Below are 18,025 nucleotides of genomic sequence, written 5' to 3'. Positions count from 1 at the left end.
CCCGGAGTCACTTAAACTTTGGGGGTACTCCTCATTTCCAAGTTCTGGCTACTTTTCTCCTCCCTTCCTCCTTTCATCCAGATGTCTCACCTGAACTCTGCTTTCTCCAAGGGCTACCCACTTCAGAACTCGATGGTTCTCATTTTCTTACTGTAATCTCTACAACCTCTCCTCCCTCCCCGCCCTTCTTCCCACCGGCCCAGCCAATCAGGAAGCCTCGGGGAAGAGCCCTGTGAATGGAAGCCGCCTTACCTAGGCTTAACTGCCCTATCCGGTCCCCGGTTTCTCATTTGAAGCTTCTCCTGCCCTCCGCCAGTGAGGTCACTGACAGGAGCCTGTGACCTCATAAGGGACCATAGCATTCACATCTCAGTTACTTCTTCCCTCTTAAAAAGGTAACTTCAGTTAGATGAAAAAAAATCAGATCCTGCAGAAGTGAAAGGAGAAAAGAATCATATTCCGTATTTCTTCCTTGACATCCTTTTTTCCTAGTTATGATTGTAAATATTTCAGAACTGGGAGGACCTTTACAAAGAGATCCTATTATTTATGCATCCCCGGTATTTTACAAATGAAAAAAAAAAAAAACCCAGAGCCAGCAAAGGAAAGTAACTTGCTCAGGTTTACTACCTTCATGTTATAACTACTAGATATTTACTGGAATTCGAACCCAGATTTTTTAACTCCTAGTTCAGTAAACTTTCCACTACAATAACTTCTCCCTCACACTTAAGGCCTAAACAATATTGCCTTTCATCCTTTATCTCCTGAGCTGATGTTCTCTGGGTAAATTGTCAGGGGAACTCACTCAGCTGCTTAAGGCAGGCTAGGACCTAGAGCTGGCAGCTGCTAGAAAATTGCATTCCTAGAGTCTATAACTCTGACCCAGCCTGTTGTGAAAAGTCAAGCCATCTCTCTTCAATTTTGGTTTTAATCTGGGGGATCCCATACTCACTGAATGAGGAATCTCCCTATCATCAAACCACCAAGCTTTTCCTCCCTGATGAACCAGTGTGTCTCTTCAGTTTTCTTAGATAAGTGGCTCAGACCCCTCTGCCTAAGTTAATTTAGGATTTCATATGTATGTGTGTGTATATATATATATATATATATATACATATATATGTATATATATGTATATATATATAAAGTCTTCTCCCCCCCCCAACTCCTACTTCCAAGATATATCTCATTTTCTTTATACCTCCTCTGCCTGTACATTAGGTTTTGTTAAGGAGTGTCTAGCCCTTTATGACCCCATGGACTAGAGCTGTCCATGAGATTTTCTTGGCAAAGATACTGAAGTCATTTGTCATTTCCTTCTCCTGCTTTTATCAAACAATTTGAGATGAAGTGATTTACCCAAGTTTACTCAGCTAGGAAGTGTCTGAGACTGTATTTGAACTCCAGACCCAGTACTTTATCCACTAAACCACCAGCTGCCTCTATATGTTTTGCTTTGAAAAAGATCAAATGTCACTCATGGGTCTGGGAGTTGTGTTTTTTTTTTTTTGACAGGAGACACAGGGCTAGCAGCCTAGACCCTGACCACATCCCATTCTACCTTGCTCTCCTCTTCCCCCTTTCCTCCCTTCATTCCCACCCCCCCCTTCTTTCTTTGAGGATTTTTTTGTACAACCCGCCAATATGATGGTGAATGATGATGGGAACCCTAAATATTTCCCAAAATGCCTTCTCAGATGTCAAATAGTTTCTCTGTAGGTTGGGAGAATGTAAAGCAGAACCTTTTGAGTCTTTTCCCTTCTGCCTGACCTGTGAAAAATACAGGAAGCTGGTTGATAGACTGTTTTTCCATTTCATTTTGTCAGGAGGCCAGCTTCCTTGAGGGGCAGATGCACCCTACCTCAGGAAAGTGCTTTCTCCAGCACTAGAGAATGGGGTTGGGCTATAATCTAGAGAGTTGTCAAAGTCTTCCATTCGAAATCCTACAGTTTGATTAGTAGAAACAAAAGGAATTCTGAGTTTCTAGGATTTCCTAGAGTTGGGGGGAGTCTGGCCTAGGAAGGTCTTTTTTTCCTATCCTAGCTTCACACACTGGGTCAGGTGGAGAGGAAGTGAAACTGGTTATGTAATCTGGCTGGAGGGGGAAGGCCTGATTGGGGAATAGGGATTGTTGAGGAGTAGCCATGATAGCTTCTCTGGGCAAGCAGCCATCTGGGGCCAGTCTGGAGGGAACTCATTGAGAGGAAGACTTTTTTTTTTTAACTGTTGGGATCCTCACCATCACTGCTTGTAGTTGGAGCTAGGACACAGGGAATCTTAGGCTCCCTTGAGAGAGGCTTAGAATGAAGTAAGGAGAAGAAAGAGGAATGTCATACTGAGATAGGGAACCCTTTTATCCCGTTTCACACTCTTCCCTTTTTCTCTCTACCCACAATCTTAACATTTTCTCTGTTTCCCTTTGCTGTCTGTCTTATCCTCTTGCCTTCTTCATGGCTCCTCAGTCATGTTAATTTTAAAGAATCACCTGTTGTTTATAGAGGAGACGGGGATGCCTGTGCCACTTATGGGTAAGTCAGGAATCCTGTTATATAGAGGACTGGGCTTTTCCCATAGCTATCCCCTACTCTACCTGATCCCCTCTAGACCTGTCCAGGAACCGGTTCCCTGAGGTGCCAGAGGCAGCATGCCAGCTGGTGTCCCTAGAGGGGCTGAGCCTCTATCACAACTGTCTTCGGTGTCTGAACCCAGCGCTGGGGAATCTCACGGCCCTTACTTACCTCAACCTAAGGTACAGTGGTTATTTGGGGAGGTCTCAGCTTTAGAAGTGAAAGGGGAGGGGCGGTTAGGTGGCACAGTGGATAGAGCACCGGCCCTGGAGTCAGGAGTACCTGAGTTCAAATCTGGCCTCAGACACTTAATAATTACCTAGCTGTGTGGCCTTGGGCAAGCCACTTAACCCCTTTGCCTTGCAAAAACTTTAAAAAAAAAGTGAAGGGGAGTGGGAATAACTTGCCCCACTCCGAGGCTCATATAGGGGTGATAAACCTCGGAATTGAATCCTGATCTTACAGAACCTTCTAAACATGGAGGCATTTTCTAGGCCATCTAGGTCTGAACTATGAGCCTATTTTTTTTTCCCCTACTACAGCCGGAACCAACTGTTGTCACTGCCTCCTTATATCTGCCAGCTGCCCCTTCGTGTGCTCATTGTCAGCAACAACAAACTAGGGGCCCTGCCTCCTGACATTGGAACCTTGGGAAACCTAAGACAGCTTGTGAGAATGGAATAGCCATGGAAGGGGGAGGTCCTTGGGTTTTTTGGAGGGAAGGTTGAGGAGAAACAATTGCAGGGAGCTGGGTGGAAGGTGGGAGGGGAGGGGTGGAATAGGTGATGATAATCAAAATATGGATGGGGTTACAGGCAGCCTGACTCTGGTCTCAAACCCAAGTGTCCTCCCTAATTTCAGGATGTAAGCAGCAATGAACTTCAGTCCCTTCCCCTCCAGTTGGGTAACCTCCACTGCTTGAGGGACCTTAATGTGCGGAGGAACCAGCTCAGCACTCTGCCTGATGGTGAGGGAGGTCTGGGTCTGGGTGGGTTTGTAGAATCCTCAGTAATCATCAGAAAGCCTCCTCCCCAACTCATCCATACCCTCTAAAATTAAATAATTAGTCATTTAACCAAAAGTATGTGTGGTTCCTACCATCACAGTTCTAGTTGAAGAAGCCAGACTAATAAACGTGAAACAGAAAAATATAAGACAGCATGTGAATTAAATGTTAAATTGGGTGGTTCTGATTATAAGTATACTAAGAGTTCAGAATAAGGAGAGTTCAATGTGGGCTGGGACAGACAGGGAAAACTTCATGGAAGAGGTGAAACTTGAGCTGAGTCTTGAAGGATGGTAGACTTTGGATAGAGGAGAGCCTTTCAAGTGAAGGTAACATGATAAAGAACACAAAGGGAGGAATGAGCATGGTGTAAATCAGTAGACAGATCATTAGCCTAGCAGGAATGGAAGGTGTGTGGGGTGGGGGAGCAGAGGGGGAAAAAAGGATTAGATCATTAGGGTATAATTGACCCTCCATTCTATGGTCCAACTCTAAATCATTATTTGTTCTCCAGAATTGGGAGACCTTCCTCTTGTCCGTTTGGATTTTTCCTGTAACCATGTTTCTCGAATCCCAAGCTCTTTTCGCCGTCTTAAGCACCTCCAGGTCATTCTGCTAGATAGTAATCCTCTTCAGAGCCCTCCTGCACAGGTGAGATACCTTGGACCTAGAAGGGGCTGGTGAACAGGATAAAGTCTATCTAAAAAATGGCTTAAAGAAGCCATTTTCCAAAGTTGGGAAGAGGTGAATCCTAAGGACTGTAATTCACAGCTCTTCAGGCATTCTCCCTTTCTTTTTACTGACTCCCAGATCTGCCTGAAGGGAAAACTTCATATCTTCAAGTATCTTTCATTAGAGGCTGGAGAGCGGGGAGTCTCTGGATTTGGGGACCTGCCAACCTCTCACTTGTCAAGCTTCAGCCCCTGGTAAGTCACAGGTTATAAAAAGAGTTATATGGTTAGCTTTATATAGACCATATTATTCAGAGAGGTTTTGGATTGAACTCTTTCTCAGATAAATGGAGAATTTAAGGATATGGATATGGTTGGGGGGGGAGTGTCTATTCAGTTGACATGTAAACCATGACTTCCCCCAATATAGCCCTGTGGAAGATTTGTTCCCTGGACGTCGATATGATGGTGGGCTGGACTCTGGATTCCACAGTGTTGACAGTGGAAGTAAGAGATGGTCTGGAAATGAGGTAAGGGGCCTCTTCAAATGGGCAAATCCTTTCCCAGCCCTATGAGAGAGCCCTCAGGAAAGAAGTATCTTTTTTTTAAATATCTGTCTCTCTGTCTTCCTATACCAGAAAGAGATTGGATGGATACACACACACACACACACACACACACACACACACACACACACACCCCTACTCACACTCCTCCTCACACTCCTCTATCCATTCCAAAACAATATTCAATTGTGATTTTGGGGGGGTTGGTCTCAGAGACCCTTTCTCTCCCTCTTTATAGCTGACAGATGAATTTTCAGAACTATCTTTCCGTATCTCAGAATTGACCCAAGAACCTCGGGGGTATAGAGAACAGAGGGAAGATAGAACAGGTGAGTAGGGCAGGGGTGACAGAGAATGGACAGAAGGTGGGGCTGGGGAGCTAGATGTTCCCTTGACTCTCCCTTGGCCTTCTCAGGTGATGGGGACCCTGAACAAATTGACTTCATAGACAGCAATGTACCTGGGGAGGAGGAGAGAGGTCCTATTGAGGTGAGGGGGCCCCAGCTTTAGTAACATCAAGGGAAATGGGAGGGTTGGGTGAGTCCTTGTGGAAATGCAACATAAAAAGGTGGGCTATGGCATGGCAAATCTCTCAACATGATGGTTGTGTACCCTCCTTTCCTAGGAGCAGCAGCTGGCAGAGCAAAAGAACCCAGAGATGGAAGTAGAAAGCCACCCTAGAGCCAGGTATCATTGCCTCAGTCCTATTATCAACCCACTGCCCCATTATTACCCCAGTCCAATTACTTCTCATTCTGCTCCATTGGCTTCCCTTTCTCTTCTCCTTTGACTTTTCTTCTCAGTCCTCTTTCCCTTTGGACCCCATGGATTCTTGACTTGCCTCTTACTTTTCAGGTTGGAGGAGCCAGCTGGTGAAGAACGTCGTCGGCCAGACACTCTGCAGCTGTGGCAGGATCGAGAGAGGAGGCAACAGCAGCAGGGAAGCATGTGGGGGTCCCCCAGAAAGGAGAGGTATAAAAAATGGACAAGGGTGAGACTAGGGCAGAGTAGGGGACCTTGAGATGAGATAGGATTTGGTGATTGGCTACATTTGATTGGTTGTGGGAGATGGGAGGTGGAGCTAGAAAAACTGCCTCTCTGATCTTTCCCACCTTAGAGATAAAGAATGGGAATTTCTCACTTTATGTGAATATTCTTCCAACATTTATCTTCCCTTTTCTGTCTTAACTGATTTCTTTCTAGTTTCCTGAGACTGGCAAACAAAGGTGGTGGGGGAAATGCTACCAGCATAGCCCCTTACAAGTAAGTCTTTTCTTCCTCATCTCTATTCTCAACTCGACTATCATCCCTTTCCAACATCCTCTCTCAATTAACTCTCTTCCCTTAGCAATTCCTCCAAGCGAATTGGTCCCCAGCCTGGTGCTCCTGAACCCAACCCTTCCTCTCTGGATCCTCACCACACACCTTGTCCAGGTGAGTTAGAACCCCTAAGGCATCTTTTAGATGGTGATGGTCAACTACTTTAACATTCTTGGTTTCATTTTAACCTTTTATCCCTACGTTCCCCTAGCCACAGGTCCTTCTCCCCAACCACTTGGCTCCATCCAAAGACCAAATAGTTTCCTGTTCCGTTCATCTTCACAGAGCAACTCAGGTGAGTTGTAGGCCTACTGAACATCTTCCTTTGTACCTGGGTCAGTCACTTCCCCTCCACTCCTCCCTTCAAATTTCTGCAAGTTGAGATATTATCCTAGATTTGTGTACTCTGTCTCTGTAGACCCCAGTTTCTTTTTTCACAGAAGGTGATAAAAAAGATTTCAATTGGAGTGTTGAGGAAAAATGTAAGGGAGAAGAGAGTATGGTATGGAGAAGGGATACAACCCCATTGTTTTGTCAACTTTGTCTTTAACTTCCTCCCCAGGCCCACTTTCATCAGAACCTATTCTGAGACCACGACAGTCCCACCAAGTGATGAAAAAGGAAGAGTTAATGACTCAACTCCGCCAGGTAGGTCTTCCCTAGCCTCATCACACTCATGATCCTAAGTAGAGAAGTAGGTTTGAATTCTCTTACAGGACTCAAAAATTCTACTCCAACTTTGTTTGCCAGTTATTAAATCTCCCCTAAACTCCCATTTCATGGAACTCAAGAAACCTGTTCCTTCTTTCTAAGGAGTATAAAAAGATAGAGCCTGTGCTCCAACCCTTTATATTTCCCCAGGTCCTTGAATCTTGCCTACAGCAACCCTTGCCTGAGGATTTAGTTGATGCTCTGGCTAATGGTGTTGTCCTCTGTCAGTTAGCCAACCACCTTCGTCCCCGCTCTGTGCCCTTCATACATGTTCCTTCACCTGCTGTGGTTAGTATATAGGGGAGGATTGGGTGGAAGAAAGCCACTAGTCATTTTTTATGTTTCACCTCCAACTTTCTCATCCCTATCTTAGCCAAAACTTAGTGCTCTCAAGGCTCGAAAGAATGTGGAAAGTTTCTTAGAGGCCTGTCGAAAGATGGGAGTCCCTGAGGTAGGGAGTGGTTGTGTGAGCATCTATAGGGTGGGGTGCATGCTATGGAGGTGGGAGAGAGGTACATGGGGAAGGAGGGTTGGATATGTTGCATGAAGGAAATGGAAGGGGTCCTAGGCCCCACCAGAAGAAAGCATGGGAGAAAACTTAGCCTATGGGTTACTGCCAGTCAGCATGTGAGGGAGATTTGGGAGGGGAAGGTTTTGCTGCTGCTGATGTATGTCCGTCTGTTCTGCTTCCCTGCCTTTCTGACCTACCGCAGGCTGACCTGTGCCTGCCCTCCGACCTCCTCCAGGGTACCACACAGGGGCTACGTACCACGATGGAGGCTGTGAAGTGTGGTAGGGGGGAGGGCCCCTTGTCCCTTGGGCTCTCTCCCAGCCTGGGTGGCTTCGCCTTATTCTACGTGGTCCTCATGTTCCTGCTCTATGTCACCTATGCTGGGCTCCTAGGCTCCTAAGCTCCTGGAGTCTGAACATCCCCAAACCTCATGTGCCTATTTATGAAAATTCCTTTCCCCTACTACTTTTCCCTCTAAAAAATATTTTTTTCACTGTGAGGACTTACCTCAGTGACCTTCTCTGCCATTTTGTCTGACCAATGATGCCTTCTGCCCTCATAAAGTTGTACTGATTCCCCTTTTCCATACATGTATACAGTGCTTTCAGAAGCCCTGTGATACCCTATCCCCCTCCAAGGGCCCCTGTCCTCATTCCCATAGAACTTCATTGTGGATCCTCCATCTCTCTGTTCCCTCTGGCCTTTCTTGATTCTTCAGAGAGGATTTGGACCCCTGCACTCATATTTTGGTCCTGCCTCTACCTCCCTCCTCATCCCCCTTATCCCAGTCTTCTCCTGTTAAATTATCTTTATTTTGTAGAGAGATCACTATATTTTTAGGGGATGATAGGGCCTTTGCCCAAGTCTCCCTCTTTGTTTATAAACTGTATAGATATTGATCACTGCCTCTGTGTATGTTATGTGTATTTTGTACCCGCTTTGTGTCACTGGTGCCATCTTCCCACTTGCTTCCCTTTTCTAGCCAATAAATAGGAAGCCTCCTGAGCCCAAAGCATCACCCCACTCCATGGCCATCCAGCAAAAGTCTTCTGAAGTGTCTAGTTCAAATCTGCCCTCTTGCAGAACCATTAGCACAAGATTTTATCGCAATGTAGCAATTAATAGCTGATGAGCGTTTTGTGTTAAACACTGACCTAACTCATCCCTTCAAGGCTTCTCTCCCATCTTTCCAGTCTATGTGCAGTGTCTGTATGCAGGGCTGGATACAGGTGACATTAAGAACAGAGAGGGAGAATGGAAGTAGCCTGAGTCTGAGGCCTAGTTTTCATCTTGATATGTGATCCCTTTCTACCACCCCTCTATTCAGAAGTGGGCTATCAAGTTTGAGTGGAAAGTTGGGCCTCCAGGCCTGGGTGGGGACTCATTTGTCTCTCCAGGAATGGAGTGGGCTAGAAAAGTTAGTTCATGAAGACTAACCTAGAATCCTTCATTTCCCCCTCCCCCATCCCTCAGGAAGCCCTGTGCCAGCCCCACCACATCTTAGAAGAGGAGGGGACCCCTGAAAAGGGCCTCCCCAACATCGCCACTGCTGTCCATGCCTTGCTGGAGCAGGCAGGGTCCCATGGGCATCCTTAGGCAAGGGGAAGGGGAAATCAGACAAGACATCCAGGAGCCCAGACACCAGCAAACATGGATATTTTTAGGTTACGGTTGCCCATAAATCAATTGGAAGTGGGATGGGGCAGAGGGATATTACTTTCTGCCCATTTTCCTGCTCCCGGACTCTTAGGTGGGTGGGAAGAAATCAGTAGTGGCCCCATGCCACGCGGGTGCTGTTTCCAGACTTGTGGGGTAGAGAGCAGTAATTCCTACTGAAATGCTGTGACTCACACTAAAGAAATAAAGAAGAAATGTTCAGCCTGGATTCTGAGGGAAGAGGCAAGGGAAGAGGTCTGGGATGGAGTAAAAAGGTACCTGGACAAACACTCCCTGCCCCCTTGATATATATCCCTCAAGTTGTGTCAGGCCCCCCAATAAATAGCCAGGAGCCTCCTGGGTTGATTTTCAGTTAGGCTGCCTGTGAATGAACGTCTATGAGGCTTTTCTTTAATGACTGGGGGAGGTCAGGGAAATTAAGGATGCCTCTAGGGTACCCTTTACTCCCAGCACTCTGGACTTCTTATCGCTTCCTCTTGTGGGTGGGTTTCTCAGAACTTCTGTCTTGTTTCTCACACCTCCGCCTACCATCCGCCACGACTCGGGAGTCCCCAGGTGGTAAAAGGGCCCACCTTTTGGCCCTGGCCGCCTGCCTTGAGATCTGCACGCCCTCTTAAGGAGCCCCTTGCCCCAGACTCGACTCCCCCCGGGGGCGCCCCGCCCCTGCAGGATCAGTGGCTTCTCAGCATTTGTTGGTTGGGGGGTCCCTCCCGCCCGGCGCCCTCCCCCCTTCCTTTCCCGCTTGAGGTCCTGGAGCGCTTACCTGGGGAGGGAGAGGGGCTTGTTGGCCCAAAGTCACAGCTGCAGTCACCCGGCCGAGGAGGCAGAGCCGGGGGTCTAGTCTGAGGAGCGGTAGTGCTCCAAGGGGGAAAAGGCTGGGGGGCATCTACCGGGTGGAGGAAGCCAGGGGGCAGGGCTCCGGCTGCGGGGTGAAGGAGAGGCAGTCTTGTGTGCACCCCACACCTGTGATGATCCCCTACCTTCCCCCGGGGGGAGGAGAGGAAGACTGGGCTAAAGCCGCTGGTGGTCTAGAAGAGGACTGCGACCCTGCCGGAGAGACAGAGAGGGCCGCGGGAACCTCCGCACCCTACAGGTGAGTGTGTGTCGGAGCAAACCTCGAGGAGGGGGGCTAGATCAATAAATAAGGGGTTCAGAATCCAGGATCTAGGAGCAAGCTTCACTTTTCCTCTTAACCTTCAGCTCCCAGCCTGGGTCGCCTCCTGCATTTCAGCTCCGAAGGGACAAAATTCAGCCACCCAATGTTAGGCTTCATTTTGGTCAACAGCTTCTGGGTAATCAGAGTAAGTGAGCCAACATTTCCCATCCTATCCGAATTTTGCCCTGCAGTGGCAATCCCCCTCTTTATGATTTTTGGCCTATTCTTATTTCAGTTTCCATTCTTCCTAGCCCCAGTTCTCACCCAGAGCTTCAAAGAGGGGAGTCAACCAGCTCCCTGGGAAACCGACTATGAAAGCAGAGCAGTAACTGAAAGGGTGATGGGTTGGATGAGTGGACTGGGACCTAAAAGTGGGGCGGAATTTGTGGACTGATGGTGGGAAAGACAGGATCAGTGTTGAATTTTGTGGTAAATGTAAAAATCCTTTCCTCAGATAAGGAATTCTGGTTCTGGTAACGCAATCTCCTTCAGAACCATCTGGCATCCATCCTTCTGTGCCTTGTTTGATGCCCAGGACCAAAACATCCTTACTCCGCCTGAAGTAGAGGGGAACAGGGAGCACTCCCAGAGTAATAAAGGTATTGAACTTCCTTAGCTGGGTTACAAACTGATGGAGATCCAGGATAGATAAGGAACCTGGGCTTCTTAAGGACCCCTCCCCACTTAGGTTATTTCCTCCTTAAAATTGGGGTCCAAAGAAAGCACAAACTACTGCTGGGGATCAGAAAAGGTGACCACATGAGCTGACCCCAGAGGAACCTAGGGATTCCAAAAGACCAGAGTTAAAGCATTTAGGACAATGGACAAAGGAATGGAAGGGGCAGCAAGTTAGGTTAATTTATTAGTCGATTCAAAAAGATAGGTTAGAGCTAGGTTATCTCATAAAGGAATTTGTATGTTATTCTAGAGGAGCCACTGAAATTTCTTCAGGTTTCCTTCAGACCTGTACTTTAGGGATAACAATTTGGAAGCATTTTGTTGTGCGTTTTGTGTATTTGTAAAGCACCTTGCTTTAAAGCATTATATAAATTCTAATTAAGTCTCTACAGAGCTGAGTCTTAAAAGAGAAGCATTTTGATGATAGTGTAATAAGGGTAAAGAACAATTTGTGCAAATACATTGTCAGAGATAAGAATACCAGTTCTGAGGGGCAGCTAGGTGGCACAGTGGATAAAGCACTGGCTGGAGTCAGTACTTGGGTTCAAATCCGGTCTCAGACACTTAATAATTACCTAGCTGTGCAGCCTTGGGCAAGCCACTTAACCCCATTTGCCTTGCAAAAACCTTAAAAGAAAAAAAAGAACACCAGTTCTGGTAACTTCTGTTCACTTTGCCCAGAGCATGTAAAAGGGGAATATTGGAAGTTAGAGTTGTAAAGGTAAGATCTGGGCCTGACTTTGGAGAACCTTGAGAGGCAGAGGAATTCATAGCTTATTTTAGAGGTAATTAGGAAACATTGTGGGATAATTTTTTTCTTTTTAGGTTTTTGCAAGGCAAATGGGGTTAAGTGGCTTGCCCAAGGCTGCACAGCTAGGTAATTATTAAGTGTCTGAGACCGAATTTGAACCCTGGTACTCCTGACTCCAAGGCCAGTGCTTTATCCACTGCGCCACCTAGCCGCCCCTATTGTGGGATAATTCTTTGGTAACTGTAGAGTTGGCTGCTTGAGGCAATTACAATTTACAATTGTCTCTTTGAAGCTTGTATAGGATCTTGAATTATGTGTGTGATCCAGCAATTGGGTTGGAAAAGGTTCAACTGCGAAGTTAGCTAGAATCTCTTAAATTTTACCTAGTGATTGGATTTAGGTGAGTAAAAGAGGAGTCAAGGGTAAATTCAAGGTTAGAAAAAATTCCTCTATAGCTGGGAGGGAATTGAGCTTTGGGGAATGTAAGCATATATGAATACTAAATTGAAATTTTTATTTTTCCAATTACATGCAATGATAGCTTTTCAACATTCATCCATTTGCAAATTTATGAGTTCCATCTTTTTCTACCACCATCCCTTTCTTCCCTCCTCCCCATGCTGGCAAACAGTCAACATATTATTAGAGAGTTTTTAAAACATGAACATAGTATATATTAGGATTCCTTGTTATTTACCTCTGAATGTGGATAGCAAGCAAATACCAACATTAATCTCTGTACTAAGATTTTCCAGCTCTCTGCTCTGAAGATTTCTTTTTCTCCGATCCTCTCTTGCCTTCCATTACTCGGATTCCCCTTGGCCTATCCCAATCGCCCCAACAGGTGAGAAATACTCCCCTTTCATCCAAGACCCTGGGGTGGATTTGGGGCCTTACTGAGGTCACAAACCCTTAAGATTCTTCCATTGCTAATCCAATTATTGTTGTTTCTTCAGATCCTGAGGAGGTCTAGGCAACTTCTTGCCCCACCCCCCATAATGTCAGTCTCCACACAGCCAAACCCAGCCCCCATCTTGACTTGGCAATGTGGTCCGGAGATAACTGCTGTTACCTGCCTACTTGAGATGAGCCAAGGGGAGACAGAATCTACTCCCACTCCAAAGCCCTCCCTAGCCGCATCCACTCCATAGCTCACTTAGCCAAAGTTGGATTCTATCATTTTTATCCTCATCTTATCCCTCTCACCAATACTCTTTGGGAGTAAGGAAAGCTGCCTCATGTCCTTCTCCCCCCTTCCCCCAAGAGTCCTATTTCTTGTTGCTATATTACAGTTTGGGGAGTGAGAGTAAAGAGTGCTCTTATTTCTTTCCCCTTCCCCCTTTTTGCTGAAAATGGTCTATTGCTGTGGGGCTGAATAAAGAGTCAGGGTAATGTGTATTCAACTGTATTCAACTGTCTCACATTCAAAATTATTATCTTTCCAGGCTTGTTAGCTAGGTGCTGAGAATTCAAATATAAAATAACTAAAGTAATTTATGATCCAAATTATTTGTGGCATAGATTTATGACCAGGAAGACAAGTGATTTCGATATAATCTGGGGATGATAAATCATCCAGTTTTTTCCCCCTTGTACTCCAGCTGTGTTCTATTGGTGGCATATGGGGAAATCACTGTGGAGTACAGGTGGCAGGACAGGCTGGAACCAGTGCCATTAGTACACGCAGTTTAAAGTGAAAGGTAGGTTCTGTCATATGCCCATGATCACTGCCTTGGCAGGCTTTAATAATGAGGGCCTTGTGTGTACTGATTGGCACAAGAGCTAAAAGGAAAAGGAAATTTGGTCTCTCAAATGAGAGGTTAAAAAGAGGTTGCTCCCAGAGTTACAAGATCTTTCTCTATGGGCCTCTCTAGCTAACAGTGTTCTTTAAGATTCCTCCCTTGCCTCATGCAAATTTGGCTAGGAATATTGGAGGAATTGCTCTATTAAGAGGAAGATAGTACTTGGGCAAAATCCAATGCCTAAGAACTGAGGATGGGAAGAGCATTGCAGGAATTTCAAACAGCAATTTGGAGAGGTTTAGGAATGAGGAAGCACTTATTACTGGAGAGAACTGTAGAGAGAAAGAAAAAAAAGTTATGAAATCATCTATATATGTGGGCAGTTTTTTTTCAATGCCATTTTCAGGTCAGCTAGGTGGCATAGTTAATAGAGCACTGGCATTCAAATTATGGTCTCAGATTTACCTAGTTATGTGACCTTGGGCAAGTCACTTAATCCCACTGCCTTGCAAAAGTCCAAAAAAAATATATTTTTCAGGATGAAATTTTGGAGCAGGTATTGAGGGATTAACTCTTGTTACTTTACTGAAAAAAGATATATATGACAACTCGAAGAGAGACAACTACCTGGGGGAAAGGGAGTTAAACCTAAATCAACTTAGTTTCTGGATTAGTTGTACTGGATACCACAGGACTAGGGTCAGCACTACTTTATACAAACCACCCTCTTTCCCAATTCCAATTAAATCCTATTGCAGCCCAACAGCTGGGAAGAAGACAGTTGACTGTTGTGCCACATTAATCTGCCACATTAATCACCCTAGCTAAAAGGGTATGAGGGGTTGAGAAGAGCACCCTGGCCTGCAGACTCCAGAACTTGATTCTGTGTATAGATAGGTATGGGGTTGGCCTCCACAGGCCAAGGAACAGAGGACCAACCTGGGCCTGGCTGCTTGGCCTTTCTTTCCTGCCTCAGATATAGGTCAACCTAGTTGAGGCCACCTTCCCTGCTGGTAGCAGGAGTCTAATCCGCCTTGCCAGCCCCCGTGGACTTTGATCCCTACATATTTCTCCTGCTGACTTCAGAGCCCAGGAATTTGTCAGTTTTTACTGGCAACCTGGTGACTGCAGCTGTCTTTGCAGAGTACCAGGAGGAGGCAGTTTTATGACACTGAGCTGTAGTACTGAGGTGATTTTGAGAGGGATTAATCCATGATCATGTACTCATAGCAGACTACTGGATTATAGCATTAAGCAGCATTTTGAACCCTCCAGGGCAACTCCATCACCATGTACCCCTTGGCCTCAATGCCTTCAATGAATAACATAGTTGCCCCTCAGCCTACTTTGCTCTCTGTCCTCAAGGGAATTACTCCTGGGGTAACCCCCCTCCTCTTGAGCCACATCCCAGTACTTCAGGGATTCTTCTGGATGTAATCATAATCCTGGTGAGCCTGAGGAGGTCCCACCCATCTAGTGTCCTATACAGTCATGGATGCTATGGATCACAAACCCATCTGGGTGCCTGCCAGCCACACAGGTCCCTGGGCTCTGTGAGAGGCTTCAGTGTGCCCACAACTGCACAGGGCTTTTGGATTTCCAGACCAATCACCTGAGAGTCTAAAGGGTGAAGAGGAGGTAAATTGGCTGTGATGCTGAGAGTCTGCAGCAGATGTCAGAGTGGACAAACAGGAAAAACACGTGTAAAGGACCAGAGGGGTTATTTCTATAGTGAGGGAGAAAGAGGTAACCATGTAAAAAGAACCCCCTGATAAAGGGAAAACCATTTCCTAGCAACCTCCATGAATCTAGACTTCTCTCCTTGGTAGATATTCCTGGATGGCAGTCAAGCATGCCCAGACTTGGTTGTAGTAACTGTCTTGGAGCACTCTAGCCGTGGAACCAAGCACAATAAAGTGACTACTGCATCCCCAGTAGGGCCTTTAATTCCGGGAGGGGGGTGGGTCCTCACCTCCTCACCAACCTTTGTGATCGCATGCCCTCAGCCCCAGCATCTGGGCCTGTCCTAGGCTAGGAAGCAGCTGGGAGAAGGGAGGGCGAGGGGGTTAAGGTGCTTGCTTCGTGCCGCCTCCAAGGGCTGGTTTACAGGATAGCCCCGCTACAGCTCCGGAGAAGGGAGTGCCAGCGTTGCCCGCGTGTCTAGGCCGACGTGGGTCTGCCTTCCCCGTGAGTTAGTTAGAAACACCAAGCTCCCCGTGGGTAGGCCCCATCTCTAGCCATCTTATCACCCCCAGAAAGTGAAAAACAGCGTCAAAGGGCCGTGAGGCAGAGTGGCCGGATCCCGGGAACGTGGAGGGGCCGGGAGAGGACGGTCTTGTCCAGGACCCAGCTCGAAGAGGGCCAGAAGACTGCCGGACCCCCAAGACTTGGGGGGCCAAGCGGCTCGTCTCTGCGTCTCTCGCCCCACCCCACCGGGGCCCGCCTCCCCAGTCCCGAAAATAAAGCTGGAAGCGGAGTTGGGGGTCAGGCTCCGCTGTACTGGTTGCTTGCATGGCTGGGCGGGGGAAGAGTCTAGCGGAGCTCGTATTTTCGGCGGGGCCCAGGCTGAGAGAGGTCCCGTAGTGGCCCCGAGCGGTAGACCAGACCCACCAGGACCCCTGCCAAGTGTCCGCTGAAGGAGACCCTGTGGAGGGAAAAGAGGCTCTTGGTAATGGTTTTGGGGTGCTTCTGCTTCTCGTCAGGTCGTGATGGGGCAGCCGAAGGAATTCCAGGGATTTTTTTCGTTAAAGCGGTGGATTTGATCCAGTGTTACTATTCCCAAGGAGAAGGGAGTTATCTGAGGTCACTGGGCTCCTGTAGCGCAAGGAGCCCTCGTGGAAGGGCAGGTCAGCAGATGGTGCAGAATTGTAGGTACCAGGTGGCGGATTCAGGAGCCCACGGGGGAATCTGCGTGGTAGGTCCAGCTGCATCACCTATTAGCTGTGTTCATGGGCACCTCAGGCCACCTGAAGTCAAATCCCCAGCCCAAGGGCCCCACTCACTTGGGGGTGAAGCAGCTGGCCACCACAGATTCTGCCAGGCACAACAACAGATTCCCCACAAGGAAGCTCTCGGAGCTGGACATCACCTGCATGGCAAACAGGACACCTTGGGGGTGGAAGGGGAAGAGGACTTCGTGGGTTCACTATTCTCCAGGAGCCAGAGGTTCCCTTCCCACCCCTTCTCGTTTTAAAAAGATGAAAATTCCCAGATACACAGCAGGAGGGGGGTTGTTTGACAAAATTCCCCGATACCAGGATACTATAGCAAATTCTCTGGGCATTTTACCCTTATCCACCACCCCAGGGTTTTTTTTTTTTCCCTCTCCTGGCTTGAAGTGTGAGGATTTCCTGTCCCTCCTGTACCGGAGAAGCCAAGGGCACAGTCAGCTCGGCGACATCTTTCTTGGAGTGTCACCTCCTTGGCCAAGTTGAAGGCAAGGTGAAGGAAACCAGTGAAAAGGGTAGCCGAGGACATCAAGACTAACAATAGGCCCGTGCCCACAGACTGTTCCAAACGACGCCCAGTCATCCACAGTCCCACAACATTGCAGGCCAGGTGCCAGGGACTCTCATGGTGCACAGGAGCCAGCAGAAGCAGTAGCCACCAGCGGTTGGCTGGATCTAGTGAGAGGCAGATTTTGCGGGGGTCCACGAGTGGCCACAGGAACAGGCTTATAATGAGGATCATGGTCCCTACTGTGGCTTGAGGCCAGGGTGTTGGCCCCTTTTGTTTTGCAAGCACCATGGAGGGAGGGAACTTAGAATTTAAGGAACTCAAAGCATTTCCCCCACTCAGATCGAACTTCTTTCCCTTGAATTTTAACTTTGCCCGATGGTCTGAAGCCCCAGATCTTCACACAGGGATTCGGGTGACCATTCCAATTCCCCCTATTTCTAAACATGGGAATAGGGTTCCCTCCCCCAGACCGCTATCCAGTCTGCTCCTTTATGACGGCAGCTGTGATTTCACAGAGACCCCTTTACTCTGAACGGAGGAGTAAGGTGCCCAAAGGGACACTAGGTAACTAGGGTAAAGGGATAAAAATTGGGTGGACGAGGGACCAGAATTAATGTGTATTAACTTAATTAGCTCCCTGTTAAGAAAAAAAGAGAGGAAAAACATAATTTGCACTCTAACTCACCCCCAGCCTACTGTCCGGGTAACTTAAGGGGCTTGCTGGCCAGATCCGGTAGGTGGGGGGATAGTTCTAGCCAAGAGCTAAGTGGGAGTAGGAAATACTATTTAGAGTAGAGGGTAGCTAGATCTGCCCAACCCATTTTGGTGATTCAGAGAGAAGTAGTCTTCGAGGTGGACTTCCTTAAAGTTAGAAGGTGCGCATGTGCATTTTGGATCCCAATTTGAATTTTTGTATTTTAATCATATCTACCAGTCACTAACTGCAGACCTATAATCCAGGGGCATAGTGGACAACAGGACAGAGAAGTAGTTCTAATGGATAATTTCTGGTGTTTATTTTCAACCTAACTTCCTGGGATGCCGGACAGAGGAACACAAAACAATATTTATACATTGAGAATACGTGCTAAGGGGCGGCTAGGGGGCGCGGGGCGGCTAGGGGGCGCAGTGGATAGAGCACCGACCCTGGAGTCAGGAGTACCTGGGCTTAAGTCCGACCTCAGACAAATAATTACCTAGCTGTTCC

The 18,025-nt window shown here is 47.3% G+C and overlaps 4 protein-coding genes across 7 annotated transcripts in view; 2 read left to right on the top strand and 2 right to left on the bottom strand.

Annotated features, from left to right (window-relative positions):
• Positions 1 to 271, bottom strand: part of FBXO24 (F-box protein 24) — a 17,150-nt gene extending 16,879 nt beyond the window's left edge. Inside the window, exon 1 of one of the 2 annotated variants that reach the window (XM_074225344.1) lies at positions 253 to 271. The gene's annotated coding sequence lies outside the window, so the exon portion shown is untranslated. Of the gene's footprint in view, positions 1 to 90; positions 222 to 252 lie in introns of those variants that run through there. The other variant, XM_074225343.1, reaches the window with a different exon arrangement.
• LRCH4 (leucine rich repeats and calponin homology domain containing 4) overlaps positions 1 to 9,811 on the top strand; it is a 10,440-nt gene extending 629 nt beyond the window's left edge. The window contains exons 2-18 of one of the 2 annotated variants that reach the window (XM_074225342.1): positions 2,608 to 2,752; positions 3,113 to 3,239; positions 3,432 to 3,537; positions 4,091 to 4,227; positions 4,387 to 4,502; positions 4,678 to 4,777; positions 5,052 to 5,142; positions 5,229 to 5,302; positions 5,439 to 5,500; positions 5,669 to 5,785; positions 6,017 to 6,076; positions 6,162 to 6,247; positions 6,345 to 6,428; positions 6,696 to 6,781; positions 6,995 to 7,132; positions 7,218 to 7,295; positions 8,829 to 9,811. In XM_074225342.1, coding sequence (XP_074081443.1) covers positions 2,608 to 2,752; positions 3,113 to 3,239; positions 3,432 to 3,537; positions 4,091 to 4,227; positions 4,387 to 4,502; positions 4,678 to 4,777; positions 5,052 to 5,142; positions 5,229 to 5,302; positions 5,439 to 5,500; positions 5,669 to 5,785; positions 6,017 to 6,076; positions 6,162 to 6,247; positions 6,345 to 6,428; positions 6,696 to 6,781; positions 6,995 to 7,132; positions 7,218 to 7,295; positions 8,829 to 8,951 — 1,730 coding nt within the window. In that variant the 3' untranslated portion in view covers positions 8,952 to 9,811. Of the gene's footprint in view, positions 1 to 2,607; positions 2,753 to 3,112; positions 3,240 to 3,431; positions 3,538 to 4,090; positions 4,228 to 4,386; positions 4,503 to 4,677; positions 4,778 to 5,051; positions 5,143 to 5,228; positions 5,303 to 5,438; positions 5,501 to 5,668; positions 5,786 to 6,016; positions 6,077 to 6,161; positions 6,248 to 6,344; positions 6,429 to 6,695; positions 6,782 to 6,994; positions 7,133 to 7,217; positions 7,296 to 7,557; positions 8,261 to 8,828 lie in introns of those variants that run through there. The other variant, XM_074225340.1, reaches the window with a different exon arrangement.
• SAP25 (Sin3A associated protein 25) lies at positions 9,795 to 17,923 on the top strand. Its single transcript, XM_074225353.1, has 6 exons — positions 9,795 to 10,125; positions 10,233 to 10,333; positions 10,440 to 10,525; positions 10,643 to 10,787; positions 12,364 to 12,461; positions 12,574 to 17,923. Exons 1-6 carry the CDS (start codon positions 10,001 to 10,003, stop codon positions 12,766 to 12,768), a joined length of 750 nt encoding a protein of 249 aa, XP_074081454.1. The 5' UTR covers positions 9,795 to 10,000; the 3' UTR covers positions 12,769 to 17,923.
• Positions 15,277 to 18,025, bottom strand: LOC141514480 (rhomboid-related protein 4-like). 2 transcript variants are annotated; one of them, XM_074225351.1, is made up of 3 exons: positions 16,725 to 18,025; positions 16,362 to 16,447; positions 15,277 to 16,003 (listed from the first exon to the last, which is right to left on the bottom strand). In XM_074225351.1, exons 1-3 carry the CDS (start codon positions 17,104 to 17,106, stop codon positions 15,605 to 15,607), a joined length of 867 nt encoding a protein of 288 aa, XP_074081452.1. In that variant the 5' UTR covers positions 17,107 to 18,025; the 3' UTR covers positions 15,277 to 15,604. The 2 variants fall into 2 exon arrangements, with proteins under 2 accessions (XP_074081452.1, XP_074081453.1); XM_074225352.1 differs by having other exon boundaries at positions 15,806 to 16,003; positions 16,362 to 16,467.

The sequence above is a fragment of the Macrotis lagotis genome, chromosome 2 (genome assembly GCF_037893015.1).
Source record: "Macrotis lagotis isolate mMagLag1 chromosome 2, bilby.v1.9.chrom.fasta, whole genome shotgun sequence".
NCBI classification, from domain to species: domain Eukaryota; kingdom Metazoa; phylum Chordata; class Mammalia; order Peramelemorphia; family Peramelidae; genus Macrotis; species Macrotis lagotis.
This window is presented reverse-complemented; position numbering and strand designations above follow the sequence as displayed.

Coding starts and splice junctions, on each gene's coding strand:
- SAP25 (XM_074225353.1), top strand. CDS start 10,001: ATGATCCCCTACCTTCCCCCGGGGGGAGGAGAGGAAGACTGGGCTAAA. Junction 10,126..10,232: donor GGAACCTCCGCACCCTACAG/GTGAGTGTGTGT, acceptor CTTAACCTTCAG/CTCCCAGCCTGGGTCGCCTC. Junction 10,788..12,363: donor GCACTCCCAGAGTAATAAAG/GTATTGAACTTC, acceptor CTCTGTACTAAG/ATTTTCCAGCTCTCTGCTCT.
- LOC141514480 (XM_074225351.1), bottom strand. CDS start 17,106: ATGGTGCTTGCAAAACAAAAGGGGCCAACACCCTGGCCTCAAGCCACA. Junction 16,448..16,724: donor CTGTGCCCTTGGCTTCTCCG/GTACAGGAGGGA, acceptor TTTGCCATGCAG/GTGATGTCCAGCTCCGAGAG. Junction 16,004..16,361: donor GCCAGCTGCTTCACCCCCAA/GTGAGTGGGGCC, acceptor TTCCCTCCACAG/GGTCTCCTTCAGCGGACACT.